Source organism: Acanthochromis polyacanthus, chromosome 13, assembly GCF_021347895.1.
Source record: "Acanthochromis polyacanthus isolate Apoly-LR-REF ecotype Palm Island chromosome 13, KAUST_Apoly_ChrSc, whole genome shotgun sequence".
Lineage (NCBI taxonomy): Eukaryota > Metazoa > Chordata > Actinopteri > Pomacentridae > Acanthochromis > Acanthochromis polyacanthus.
Window position 1 is genome coordinate 2,726,876 of NC_067125.1, and position 14,968 is coordinate 2,741,843.

General features: G+C 38.9%; 1 protein-coding gene and 1 long non-coding RNA gene across 2 annotated transcripts in view; both read left to right on the forward strand.

Moving 5' to 3' along the window:
* Nucleotides 1-970: 970 nt before the first annotated feature.
* Nucleotides 971-14,968, forward strand: part of zgc:162698 (Transmembrane protein 87A-like) — a 28,220-nt gene continuing 14,222 nt past the window's right edge. The window contains 10 exon segments of the mRNA XM_051958006.1: nt 971-1,192; nt 5,877-5,940; nt 6,019-6,116; nt 9,384-9,503; nt 9,589-9,648; nt 10,202-10,255; nt 11,221-11,415; nt 11,418-11,450; nt 12,495-12,624; nt 14,767-14,831. Of these exon segments, the coding sequence (XP_051813966.1) occupies nt 1,046-1,192; nt 5,877-5,940; nt 6,019-6,116; nt 9,384-9,503; nt 9,589-9,648; nt 10,202-10,255; nt 11,221-11,415; nt 11,418-11,450; nt 12,495-12,624; nt 14,767-14,831 (966 nt within the window). The 5' untranslated portion in view covers nt 971-1,045.
* LOC127536776 (uncharacterized) lies at nt 1,574-4,419 on the forward strand. Its single transcript, XR_007945965.1, has 6 exons — nt 1,574-2,461; nt 2,496-2,529; nt 2,598-2,665; nt 2,700-3,076; nt 3,256-4,009; nt 4,044-4,419. It is a non-coding gene; the product is annotated as an uncharacterized LOC127536776 (long non-coding RNA).

Here is a 14,968-nt window from a genome sequence, read left to right on the forward strand (position 1 = left end):
ATCTGAGACACGACACACTCCACTGCTGACAGCTGACAGTTTGTTATAAATTTAATCAAAACTCTTCTGTTTGGGCATTTTATCCGCAGTAAACCACCGCAGAACAGAGAACATAGACACCTCCCACCACCGGTTTTAATGAATTCAGTAAAGTCAGTAATGTGACGAAGTTGTTCCCTCAAGTTTTAAAAGAAATCGTCTTAAATGAGAACAAATGAGACTCCTGTGAGTTTTGACATCATTAAATCGACAACAAACTGAATTTAACTTGAATCCAACGTGTCTAATTGTAGAAAAATACCTGTAAATATGTGACGTTACTGGTTATGTCTTTATCTCCAGACAGGAAATGAATTCGTTTCTACCTGATCACCTGTTTGGATATGTAAAAATGCAACACTTTACTGCCCCCCAGTGGTCAAAATAAATAAATAAAGTGAAATGGATTATAATATATACGCATGCTGATGAGTTTAAAAATCATAAATAGCATCATTAATAAGTTGATTTTAGTTATTTTGGACACTTTCTATGTTCTTTTGCACACATTTTGAGATTTTTTGGGATCTGTTTTAAGGTGTTTTGGACAGATTTTGGACTACATTCATCCAATCTTAGGTCATTTTGAACAATTTTCAGTCATCTTGGACATGTTTGATTGTAAAATATCTAAAGTCAGGAAACTTTTTGTGTCAAACTCCCCTCATATCAGATTCTACTGATGTTAGAGCCGCAGCAGTTGGTGAAATGTGGACCAAAAACTGTATTTTTAGTAGAAATATGGATCCATCCGACAATAATTCAATGTTGTAAAACAATTAAAGGTGAATTATTTTTGTTTAAGTACTTTCAGTGCAAAGAAAGAAAGAAAAACAGTCAAATTCCTTGCATATGTTTTGAAATTTAGCAAATGAAGCTCAGTGTTATTGTGTTTCTAATGTCCCTTCGGCCCCTGAACGCAGCGTGTCGCCATCGGAAGCAGGAAGTGATCGGCTTGTTGTGAGTTGTCTCGGTGGTTCCCCAGTTCTTCTTCCTGGTGGCTCTAATGGTGGGCTCCGCGGATCCGGGTCGGTCCGGTCCGGGACTCTGGTCCTCGATGCTGCTGCTGCTGGTGCTGGCGGCGCTGTGGGGTCCGGTGGTGTCGGTGTCGGAACCGGGGAAGTGGACGGTGAACGTGACCAGCGTGACCAGCGTGAGTTCGTGCGTGTTGGCGGACAGACCGCCGTGCTGTTAGCCGGCAGCTGGGGTACTTTAGCGGCTCTCAGGGGGGAGACAAGCTGATAAAATGTGGGGTTTATTGCGCTTTTTGACGCTGAAAGTCCGCTAATGTGACGCAGACTGCGCTGCGTCAGAAAGCGGGAGCGTTAGCCGCCGTTAGCTGAGCAGAGAGTGAAACCGAGCCACAGGAACAGATTTGAAGTCTGTAGTTCACAAAAGAGACAAATTCTAAACATGTAGACACGAGTCGGGATGTTTAAGCGTGTTTCTGGTGTGTTCAGTTGTTTTGCTTCATCATAGTGTTCAGCTGGACCTGCAGGTTCACGGAAACCTTATTAAAAAGTGTAATGTTATCATGATCAATAGTCTGTTAATTGTAGATGTAAACAAAATACATTTTCCACTTTCTTGTGTGCTTGTACAGCTTAATATACCCACGGACACTTTGTATTTCTGCAGTGGGTTGGTTGGAAGTCATTAACCGCTGCAGAAGTCTCTGTCATGGTTCCCCCTGCTAGCTAAAGTCAATATTTCGTAAACATAAACGCAGTAAAGTCAACTCTTCCATAGCTGCAGAATCAATCCATAAACAACTAAAATAATCTAATCTGTTCTCGAGCTACATTCTTACTCTGATAAACAACGTGTAACATTTTCAACTTGAACGTTAATGTTTCTTTGTGTTTGCATTCAAAATGAGCTGATTATTGATTCAAATCTGCATTTTTAAAAGTGTTTCTGGTGTGTTCAGTTGTTTTACTTCATCATAGTGTTCAGCTGGACCTGCAGGTTCACGGATATCATTAAAAGTTTACTGTTATCATGGAAAAATGTTATTACGGAGTCTAGTAATTCTCTCTACATATTAATATGAAAAAAACAGTTAAATTTAGATCTTTTGTGAAAGTGTTGCTTTAAACCGTCTGAAGTAAAAGTGTAGTAAACAACACAACCCCTGTGCAACATCTCTGTAGTAAGTTACCGTTTCATCGCTTTGTACAGTGAGGTTGGCGCTTTATAAAATAAATTATTCACTGTAGTTTTGTGAAACATAAGTTGGAAAAGTTGAGCTGGACTTTCCCAGTTTTTCAACTTGTGTTCTGTGTCTGCATCATGGCTCCACGTGGAAAACAATCAGGAAACTTGACTGTGAGACGTAACAAAGATGGAAAAATCATCCAGGAAGATGGTAGTAAGAGGAATCAGGAGGTCCAGAAGGAGTCATAGTACTATTAATCAGGAGGTCCAGAAGGAGTCATAGTGCCACTAATCAGGAGGTCTAGAAAGAGTCATAGTTCCACTAATCAGGAGGTCTAGAAGGAGTCATAGTACTATTAATCAGGAGGTCTAGAAGGAGTCATAGTTCCACTAATCAGGAGGTCTAGAAAGAGTCATAGTTCCACTAATCAGGAGATCTAGAAGGAGTCATAGTTCCACTAATCAGGAGGTCTAGAAGGAGTCATAGTACCACTCATCAGGAGATCTAGAAGGAGTCATAGTTCCACTAATCAGGAGGTCTAGAAGGAGTCATAGTACCACTCATCAGGAGATCTAGAAGGAGTCAGAGTAGCACTAATCAGGAGGTCTAGAAGGAGTCATAGTAGCACTAATCAGGAGGTCTAGAAAGAGTCATAGTAGTACCAGTAATCAGGAGGTCTAGAAGGAGTCATAGTGCCACTAATCAGGAGGTCTAGAAGGAGTCATAGTTCCACTAATCAGTAGGTCTAGAAGGAGTCATAGTACCACTAATCAGGAGGTCTAGAAGGAGTCATAGTAGCACTAATCAGGAGGTCTAGAAGGAGTCATAGTAGCACTAATCAGGAGGTCTAGAAGGAGTCATAGTAGCACTAATCAGGAGGTCTAGAAAGAGTCATAGTGCCACTAATCAGGAGATCTAGAAGGAGTCATAGTAGTACCACTAATCAGGAGGTCTAGAAGGAGTCATAGTGCCACTAATCAGGAGGTCTAGAAGGAGTCATAGTAGTACCAGTAATCAGGAGGTCTAGAAGGAGTCATAGTAGTACCAGTAATCAGGAGGTCTAGAAGGAGTCATAGTGCCACTAATCAGGAGGTCTAGAAGGAGTCATAGTTCCACTAATCAGTAGGTCTAGAAGGAGTCATAGTACCACTAATCAGGAGGTCTAGAAGGAGTCATAGTAGCACTAATCAGGAGGTCTAGAAGGAGTCATAGTAGCACTAATCAGGAGGTCTAGAAGGAGTCATAGTAGCACTAATCAGGAGGTCTAGAAGGAGTCATAGTACCACTAATCAGGAGGTCTAGAAGGAGTCATAGTTCCACTAATCAGGAGGTCTAGAAGGAGTCATAGTTCCACTAATTAGGAGGTCTAGAAGGAGTCATAGTCGCACTATTCAGGAGGTCTAGAAGGAGTCATAGTAGCACTAATCAGGAGGTCTAGAAGGAGTCATAGTTCCACTAATCAGGAGGTCTAGAAGGAGTCATAGTCGCACTAATCAGGAGGTCTAGAAGGAGTCATAGTAGCACTAATCAGGAGGTCTAGAAAGAGTCATAGTGCCACTAATCAGGAGGTCTAGAAGGAGTCATAGTAGTACCACTAATCAGGAGGTCTAGAAGGAGTCATAGTGCCACTAATCAGGAGGTCTAGAAGGAGTCATAGTAGTACCAGTAATCAGGAGGTCTAGAAGGAGTCATAGTTCCACTCATCAGGAGGTCTAGAAGGAGTCATAGTTCCACTAATCAGTAGGTCTAGAAGGAGTCATAGTTCCACTCATCAGGAGGTCTAGAAGGAGTCATAGTTCCACTAATCAGGAGGTCTGGAAGGAACCATAGTTCCACTAATCAGAAGGTCTAGAAGGAGTCATAGTTCCACTAATCAGGAGGTCTAGAAGGAACCATAGTTCCACTAATCAGAAGGTCTAGAAGGAGTCATAGTTCCACTAATCAGGGCTCCTAAAACGACTCCACAGACGGTGAAATACTTTCAGAATTCATGAGAGAAGTTAGCAATAGCAGTCAGAGTTTCTGAGCAGCTCAGACAGCATGAAGCAGACTTCGGAACGAAACCTTTCTGGACGACGTCCAAGAAAACACCCTTAGTTCCACTTATGCAAAAAATAAAAATAAAAAATAAAATAAAAGCACATTAAAGTTGACTGAGCAGGACCGCCACAGTGAATGCATCGTCCTGACAGTGAAGCATGGAGGTGGAAATGGTGCCATGAAAACGGAGAATAACTGCAAATTTACTGCAACAAGACGCTAAACTATCACAAAAAGGTGCAAAATAACAACAAAGGGACGCATTATTACCACAAAATGACCATAAAAAGATGAAGAACAAACTTAAAGAGACAAAAATGAGCATAAAGAGAGGCAAAGCATGCACACCTTCTACCACATTCTTTGGTAGGATGAAGGTGAATGTTTGGTGTGAAGCTGACCAGGACTGCCACAGAGGATGTTGGTGCTGACAGTGAAGCTCAGAGGTGTTAGTGTGATCATATTTTTAATGTGGGACGTTAAAGCTGTTCGTTTTTAATTTGACTGTAGATTGATAGAACTTTGAATTCTGTTCTATGTGAGTGATATTTCTCAGCCGTCTAAAGGTGAAATGTTCTTGAACTTCTGTTGGTTTTTGCTGCTGTGAATGCTGATGTTGATGATACTTTTGTTCTTTAAATCTAATCGATCGATAAGCCGGCTGGCATCAAACTAAAACTCTGATAAATCTCACTTCCTGGATTCAGGTTTTCCGTTGCGGTCGAACAGGAAACTCTTGCTTCCTGTGTTTGCCTTCAGGGTGCGTTCGAGTGCAAACAGCGAATCGATAAGGATGCAGGTTTATCTAAAATAAACTGTGAGACAACTTCGGCAGACCCCAAACCAGACCGCTGAGTTTCCTGCTAGCGGTTGAAATACTTCCTGTTGCTGCTCCTGCGGTCGCTTCTTGTTTCCTCGACAGAAAAGGATCAGATACTGAGGATGAACAAGAACATCCTGCTGGTCTCCTCGACTTGGTGTTTTTTTAGAAACGGAGTTTAAAGCGGGACGTTTAAACAACAATAAAGAGCTTCAAACTGGGCCAGTAAAAGAGATCTGCTGGGTTTAAATGGAGAAAAAACATTAATACATAAAAACTGTATGGACAGATCTCTTTTCATTTGTTTTTTAGATAAATATTTCAGTGTATTTTACATATTTTGTTTTATTTATGTGATATATATTCATTACACTAATTTTTCCGTATTTTTTAAAAATATTTTTTATGTATATGTGAATATTTTTATGTGTATAGTTTTTATTTTTATTTTTTTTAATTTTCATGTATTTATTACATTGATATTTCTATGTCTTTTATACGTATTTTTAAAAATCTCATCCAATAAGTCATTCGTTTTATTTGAGTTTTAATTATTTCTTATTTTTTGTGGAATTTAGTTTTTTATGAATATATCTAAATAAAAATCTATTTAAAGTCAGACTAAAGCGGCTCTTCTTCAGTTTTATTTCATAAAAATCACCATTAATTAAATATAAATTAAATATTCTCCTCGTTTCTCAAGAGAAAATGTGTTTGATCATTTCCTACATCCAGATTAAAAAAGCAAATAAAAGAAGAAGTAAAGTTCTGGTTGGTTTCATCAAATTCAACTTTAAATTCTGATTGTTTTTCTTTCAGGACCGTCAGAACTTTTTCCTCTTCACTAAAACTCTGTTCAACGGGAGCTTCATCCACCTCACAGGTTTGTCACGAACTCAGACTTCTTTCTGCCGGAAGCTGCATCCTGTTGATCTCATTGTTTGTTTGTTTGTTTGTGCAGTTTTTAAAGATGCGTGTAGCGCGTCGACTCCGGTGAATCTGAGCGTCTCGTGGTATCTGAGGAACTCTCACTGCTACGATGAAGTCTTCGGCCTCGACGTAAGAAGCTGATTTTTTACTGTAAACGTCTTTAAACGGAGACTTTCCAGGTTCCAGTTTGGTTTAAATCCCTGCAGACGTTCCCTTCATGGGCAGAAAACTCACAGCGACATCAAAAATTATGAGTTTAATTTAACAATGAACGGATTTCAGCTGATCACGTTTGGACGCCTTTAGACTCCAAATACGTCGTTTAATTCTCTTCAGAGCCGCAGCTTTTGTTCCTGTTCCTCAGTTTTCTTCACTGGGGTTCATTTTTCACTGGAAAATAAAAAAAATCCTGCAGCTTTATGGAAACACGACACAAAGAATTTCAAAATAAAATAAAAAAGAAAAACTGGAAAATTAATTTCTTCACAAAAATGAAAAAAATTTAATTCACGCGTAAATCATGAAAAGCAAAATTTGAATTTCTAAAATTACTTATTAAAGAAAAAAAATTAAAAATGGACAAAAATCTTGAATTTGTGTCGACACACATTTCTTTATGATTATTTATTAAATAAAAATGTAAAGAATTTTAATTAACGTGTCCAAAAGTGCACGAGATCTTTATGAAAAGAAAACAAAAAGTTTAATTTCTTTAATTATTTATTATAGAAAAAAAATGAATGTCCAAAAATTGATTTAAAGCTAGAATTTTCAAGTTGACAGCAATCATAAAAAATAAAAATAAAATTAGAATTCTTGTGATTATTTATTAGTTCAAAATTGAAAAAGAAATTTAAAAAAAATGACAAAAATTTATAATTTACGTATCAAAAGAAATCGTTAAAAAATTAAATGAAATTTGAATTTCTTTGATTGTTTAACAAAAAATTCCAAAAATCTGGAATCAACATGTCGACAGAAATCCTGAAGAAATTAAACACAAAAATTTCTTGATTTACACAAAATGTAACAAAATTCACCAAAATGTGAAGTGTACACATCAACAGAAAACATTTAAAGAACAAGTTGAATTGTTTTAATCATTTATTATAGAAAAAAATAAAATTAACGTGTCCAAAAATTCATAAAAATCTGGACTCTACACGTTGACAGAAATCGTAAAAAAAAAAAGAAACAAACAGAAGTTGAATTTCTTTGATTATTTGTTAAAAATAAAAAATAAAACTAAGAATATAAAATAAATAATTATTTGTTTTTATTAGTTTGTTAATTAATATAATGCCAAATAATAATTGATATTTACGATTTCTCTTAAATATTAATAATCGGTGTATAGATTTTAGTTTGAGTTTTATTGTATTTATTTATTCCACAGATATTCTTTTTTGTTTTTTTGTGGAATTATTATTTTTTTATTTTTCTATGTAGGAATAGTTTTTACTGAATTTGTGTTTATTATATTAATATTTTTGTTATTCAGATTATTTAGACAATCATTTTTTTGTTTTATCAGTTTTCGGTTCAGTTACACACGTGGACAAAATTGTTGGTACCCCTCAGTTAAAGAAGGAAAAACCCACAATTCTCACTGAAATCACTTGAAACTCACAAAAGTAACAATAAATAAAAATTTATTGAAAATTACATAATCAAAAACAGCCATTACTTTTGAATTGTTGATTAACATAATTATTTAAAAAAACAAACTAATGAAACAGGCCTGGACAAAAATGATGGTACCTCTATAAAAGATTGAAAACTATTTGACCAGAGTGACATGATTAACTCAGGTGTGTCATTTAATTGACATCACAGGTGTTTCCAAACTCATAATCAGTCAGTCTGCCTATTTAAAGGGAGACAAGTAGTCACCCTGCTGTTTGGTGAAAAGGTGTGTACCACACTGAACATGGACAACAGAAAGCGAAGGAGAGAATTGTCCCAGGACATCCGAAAAAAAATGATAGACAAACATCTTAAAGGTAAAGGCTATAAGACCATCTCTAAACAGCTTGAAGTTCCTGTGACAACAGTGGCTCATATTATTCAGAAGTTCAAGACCCACGGGACAGTAGCCAACCTCCCTGGACGTGGCCGCAAGAGGAAAATTGATGACAAATTGAAGAGACGGATCGTTGGAATTGTATCCAAAGAGCCCAGAGCAACCTCCAAAGAAATTAAAGGTGAACTCCAAGGCCAAGGTACATCAGTGTCAGATCGCACCATTCGTCGTTGTTTGAGCCAAAGTGGACTTCATGGGAGACGACCAAGGAGGACACCACTGCTGAGAAAAACTCATAAAAAAGCCAGACAGGAATTTGCAAAAATGCATGTTGACAAGCCACAAAGCTTCTGGGAGAATGTCCTTTGGACAGATGAGACCAAACTGGAGCTTTTTGGTAAGGCACATCAACTCTATGTTCATAGCCTCAAAAACCAAGCATACGAAGAAAAGAACACTGTCCCTACGGTGAAACATGGAGGAGGCTCAGTAATGTTTTGGGGCTGCTTTGCTGCATCTGGCACAGGGTGTCTTGAAAGTGTGCAAGGTACGATGAAATCTGAAGACTATCAAGGCATTCTGGAGAGAAATGTGCTGCCTAGTGTCAGAAAGCTTGGTCTCAGTCGCAGGTCATGGGTCTTCCAACAGGACAACGATCCAAAACACACAGCCAAAAACACCCAAGAATGGCTGAGAGAAAAGCGTTGGACTATTCTAAAGTGGCCTTCTATGAGCCCAGATCTGAATCCCATTGAACATATGTGGAAGGAGCTGAAACATGCCATTTGGAGAAGACACCCATCAAACCTGAGACAACTGGAGCTGTTTGCTCATGAGGAGTGGGCCAAAATACCTGTTGACAGCTGCAGAACGCTCATTGACAAATACAGAAATGGTTTAATTGCAGTGATTGCCTCAAAAGGTTGTGCAACAAAATATTAAGTTATGGGTACCATCATTTTTGTCCAGCCCTATTTCATTAGTTTGTTTTTTTAAATAATTATGTTAATCAACAATTCAAAAGTAATGGCTGATTTTGATTATTTAATTTTCAATAAATTTTTATTTATTGTTACTTTTGTGAGTTTCAAGTGATTTCAGTGAGAATTGTGGGTTTTTCCTTCTTTAACTGAGGGGTACCAACAATTTTGTCCACGTGTGTACATATTCTTGTTTTTTATGGATTATTTTTTCGTATTTTTTTTAGGAATACATTTTTTTAAATAGAATTTTTAATTGAACTTTTATGTATTTATTGTATAAATAGTTACATTTTCTGCTGATCTTTACACATTGGAAGATGAGTATTGGCTGCAGTTTTACCCTCAGCGTTGTTTGTTTGTTTATTTGTTTGTTTGTTTGTCTGTCTCCAGGCTGAGCGTGCTGCAGAGTACTTCAATTCGACCAAGGTGAAGCCGGGAAAAGGAAGCGGTTTCTACGTTTTCCACCAGTATCCACCCATCACCTGCCAGCAGCACATGGATCCTAAAGTGGTGCCCAAAACAAACAAACAAACAGACAAACAGAACAAATCCTGTTGTTATTAACGCTTCTCAAAGTGTTTGTTTTCTGTCTCAGCTCAGTGTGAACACCTTCGATGTGAAAACTCGACTGACTGAAGATGCGGAGCAGCAAAAGGTCAGATTGTGCTTTGAGACGTCGTTCATCTCTAATCACAGCAATAAGAATAATAACGTTATTATTAATAAGAATGATCACTATTGTTAATATAATTTGGTCTCATTTTTTAAATTTAACTTTTCATTAATTTTGTTTTAAAAATATTAATATTTATATGTGTATGTAATGTATGATTTTATTATATTTGTGCATATAAATCCTTAATTGTGTCTCTTCTTAGTGCTTCAGTTAACATATTTAGAAAATATACACATCCAAACGCACTAACTCGAATCTCCTCACACATTTTTAGGTTTTAATTTCCTGTGTTTAATCAGAATCTTAGCGGTAAAAACACAAACTTTTTAGAGCTTCTTTGCTGTAATATGCGTGCAGATCTTTCTTTAACTCGTGTGAAATCCAGAAAGTGCAGCTTCAGGTGCGGCTGCAGGTATTTTTCAGCCACATTCTGCTTCGTCCAGTGCAGCAGACTTCGCTGATCTCCACAGACGGTGAAATATTCAGAATAATTCGCCTTAAAGACGCCTTAAAGCTGCCGTTTGTTTTTCAGACGGCCACTGAGAAAACTTCAGCGAGGAGAAGGAGAGACGCTTCGAATCAAAAGGTGTGAAAGAAAACACACAAATACCGCAGTAAAGACGGGAATACACGCAGTAGATGATGTAGCTTCATGATTAATTCAGAGACAAACACGGCTGTAAAATACAAAATTAAAAGTAAAATAAAAACAACCGACATGACTGGATCTTAGTCAAACATGCAATTTTCAAATTTTTTCTTTCTTTGTTTTATCAATTTACATATTTAGTATTTATAATTTCACTTTTTTCTTTTTAATTATTTTTCTGTATAAATGTTTTTAATTTGTATTAAATTTTTAGTTTTTTATTATAATTTTTAGTATTTTTGCATTATTTGTGTATAAATAGTTTTTATTACATTTTATTTAACTTTTTTTAAATGTATTTTTGCTTATTTTTAGTTTAAGCATTGTTGATAATTTTTTATCTTTTTTTTTTAGGATTTTCAGTATTTCGTTTATGCATAAAAAATATTTATATATTTTAAACTTTATTGTGCATTTCCTTGTTTCAGTTATTTTCTTTGCAGTTTTTTTAAGTAGCTTTTGATTAATTTTTAAACTTTTTATTCTTAGTTTTAGTTAATGTATTATGTAGCTATATTTGTAATTGTGTAAAATTTTCAGCATTTTGTTTTTTGTTTAAAAATATTTATTTATTTCATAATAAATTGTATTATTTATCTTTTTTGTGATTCTATGGATTTTTTATGTTTTGTATTCATTTATTTTTATCTGAAACGTATTTTTAGTTGGTTGATTATTCAGATGTATTTCTAATTTTGTATAATTTTAATATTTTATTTATCTATTTAATTTTTTATTAATTAAACTATATATTTATTTGTTCTAGAGATTTTTTTCAATTTATTTATGTTTATGTAAATGAGCAGTAGATGCTGTTGTTTCGTATATACGTCCTAGTTTAGGATTATTTTCATTGATTTTAGGTGTTAAATTGTGATTTTTCTTGCGTTTTTGTCTTCCAGCCTCCTGCAGGAGAGAAGGAAAAGACTGCACCAGAAAAAGCAGAAACTAAAACACCTAAAGAAGAACCGAAACCAGAACCTGCTAAAACACCTAAAGAAGAACCGAAACCAGAACCTGCTAAAACACCTAAAGAAGACACGAAACCAGAACCTGCTAAAGCAACTAAAGAAGAAATTAAAACAAAAGCTGAGGAAAAACTAAAGAAGAGACTAAAGATGATAAGAAAGAGGTCAGTCAGATTAAATCACCTGCTGGTTACGTTGAATCCAGATGTACTTGTACAATTTCTATAAAAAGGCTTCACCCTTGGAAATTTGACCTTTTTATTGCTTTTCAACCTTGAATCTTGGGCAGTTGAATTTTGGCTTTGGAAAGAGTTTATAAAACAAAGACTCATGTCAAAATAAAAGCAGATTTGTACAAATTAATGTCAAATACTTCGTTCTAGAAGTCAGCAGTTAGTGAAATGTAAAATCCATCTTTAAGACACGGAAGGAAACTGGAACTGACTAGAGCAGAACGCCCTCAAAAACTGACACACTGAGAAGAGAAAGACTAGAGGGTGGCCACCAAGACACCTATGACTCCTCTGAAGGTGGAGGCAGCATCATGATGAAGCACGGTGGAGGCAGCATCATGATGAAGCACGGTGGAGGCAGCATCATGATGAAGCACGGTGGAGGCAGCATCATGATGTGAAGCACGGTGGTGGCATCATCATGATGAAGCACGGTGGAGGCAGCATCATGATGTGAAGCACAGTGGTGGCAGCATCATGATGTGAAGCATGGTGGAGGCAGCATCGTGATGAAGCACGATGGAGGCAGCATCGTGATGAAGCACGATGGAGGCAGCATCGTGATGAAGCATGGTGGAGGCAGCATCATGATGTGAAGCACGGTGGTGGCATCATCATGATGAAGCACGGTGGAGGCATCATCATGATGAAGCACGGTGGTGGCAGCATCATGACGTGAAGCACGGTGGAGGCAGCATCATGATGAAGCACGGTGGTGGCAGCATCATGATGTGAAGCATGGTGGAGGCAGCATCATGATGAAGCATGGTGGAGGCAGCATCATGATGTGAAGTATGGGGATGACAGCATCATGACTTTTTGACTTTTTCTGAAAATTCTCGCCATCAAAGCCAAACTAAATTCCCTATTGTCCAACTTTGAAAATCTGTATAATAGTTGTAGACTCTCCATGGATGCATTCCTTATTGGATCTTTATTTCAGTCTAAGTGTCATCTGTTTTTGCTTTTCCTCAGGCGGATGCTCACTTCTACGCCGTGGCTCAGAGCTGGGAGGACGGACCCTACATGTTCATCCTCAGCATCGAAGAGATTAAAGACAAGAGCCGACCGACGCCCGAGGGCGCCAACCCATGGAGTCTGCAGAGTTAGTCCACTCTCACACTAAAACACTCGGTTATCCTTTAGTCTAACACCACACTGATGTTGGGAGCAGGAAACACGAGCAGCCTGGTTAGCTCTATGGATGCTAATGATTAATAATTGATTGATTTCTGTCATTAGTTTGACCGTTTCTGGATATATTAACCGATTAACGCCAAACAAGAGGGACTTGCATGTCATAACATGTATTGTAGATCAGCTGTTCAGCGGGGTGGAAAACAGCAGTTAGTTCGCTGCGATGAAGACTTTAGCAACTTGGAGGCATTGTGGGGGTTTTGCTAGCAAACGGGCACTTCTGTGGCAGTTAATGGTTCCCAGCCAGAGCTTGTGTATCCATGAAACACCAGCCAACCAAGATCAATCGAGTATTTATTGATGACGCGACCAACTATCGGCAAAGAAAACTGGTAAAAGTTTGCATCCCTTCTTTGTTACCCAGTAGCATTGTGGGCGTTTAGCTAGCAGCAGGCACCATGACAAAGACTTCTGTGGAGGTGAATGACCTCAACTGGAGCTCAAATGAGCCAAAGTCTGCTCAATCAGATAATTAAAAGTAATAGTGGTAAATGTCACATATCTGTAATTAAAAATAGCTCCATATGTGAAGCACGGTGGAGGCAGCATCATGAGGTGAAGCACGGTGGAGGCAGCATCATGAGGTGAAGCACGGTGGAGGCAGCATCATGATGAAGCACGGTGGAGGCAGCATCATGATGTGAAGCACGGTGGAGGCAGCATCATGATGTGAAGCACGGTGGAGGCAGCATCATGATGTGAAGCACGGTGGAGGCAGCATCATGATGTGAAGCACGGTGGAGGCAGCATCATGATGTGAAGCACGGTGGAGGCAGCATCATGATGTGAAGCACGGTGGAGGCAGCATCATGATGACGCACGGTGGAGGCAGCATCATGATGTGAAGCACGGTGGAGGCAGCATCATGGTGAAGCACGGTGGAGGCAGCATCATGATGAAGCACGGTGGAGGCAGCATCATGATGAAGCACGGTGGAGGCAGCATCATGATGAAGCACGGTGGAGGCAGCATCATGATGAAGCACGGTGGAGGCAGCATCATGATGAAGCACGGTGGAGGCAGCATCATGATGAAGCACGGTGGTGGCAGCATCATGACGTGAAGCACGGTGGAGGCAGCATCATGACGTGAAGCACGGTGGAGGCAGCATCATGATGTGAAGCACGGTGGAGGCAGCATCATGATGTGAAGCACGGTGGAGGCAGCATCATGATGAAGCACGGTGGAGGCAGCATCATGATGAAGCACGGTGGAGGCAGCATCATGATGAAGCACGGTGGAGGCAGCATCATGATGAAGCACGGTGGAGGCAGCATCATGATGAAGCACGGTGGAGGCAGCATCATGATGTGAAGCACGGTGGAGGCAGCATCATGATGTGAAGCACGGTGGAGGCAGCATCATGATGAAGCACGGTGGAGGCAGCATCATGATGTGAAGCACGGTGGAGGCAGCATCATGATGTGAAGCACGGTGGAGGCAGCATCATGATGAAGCACGGTGGAGGCAGCATCATGATGTGAAGCACGGTGGAGGCAGCATCATGTGAAGCACGGTGGAGGCAGCATCATGATGAAGCACGGTGGAGGCAGCATCATGATGAAGCACGGTGGAGGCAGCATCATGATGAAGCACGGTGGAGGCAGCATCATGATGAAGCACGGTGGAGGCAGCATCATGATGTGAAGCACGGTGGAGGCAGCATCATGATGTGAAGCACGGTGGAGGCAGCATCATGATGAAGCACGGTGGAGGCAGCATCATGATGAAGCACGGTGGAGGCAGCATCATGATGAAGCACGGTGGAGGCAGCATCATGATGAAGCACGGTGGAGGCAGCATCATGATGAAGCACGGTGGAGGCAGCATCATGATATGAAGCACGGTGGAGGCAGCATCATGATGAAGCATGGTGGAGGCAGCATCATGACGTGAAGCTGGATGTAGAATAATACTCACTAGACTTCATTGATGTTAAATAGTCATCTATTATGGGATGGATTGGTCGTGGATGTCTGAGTTTCATTGATTGAAGTCTGAACCTCGATGTTTCTGTAAAATAACGTGATGTTTTTTTAAATGTCCACAGTTCAGGTCAGCATGGACGAGAAGAATCATCAGTTCATCTCGGCCTCTGAGTGGCCTCTGATGGTGGTAAGAAAGCACAGACATGAAGAAATGCTTATGAATAAAAAAGAATCCACCGTGTCGCTGGGTGTGTTTGTTGACAGAGGCATCAGAGATTTTAGGTGTTGTCTAATTACCGTTAAGAAGCTTTACTTAATCTTTTT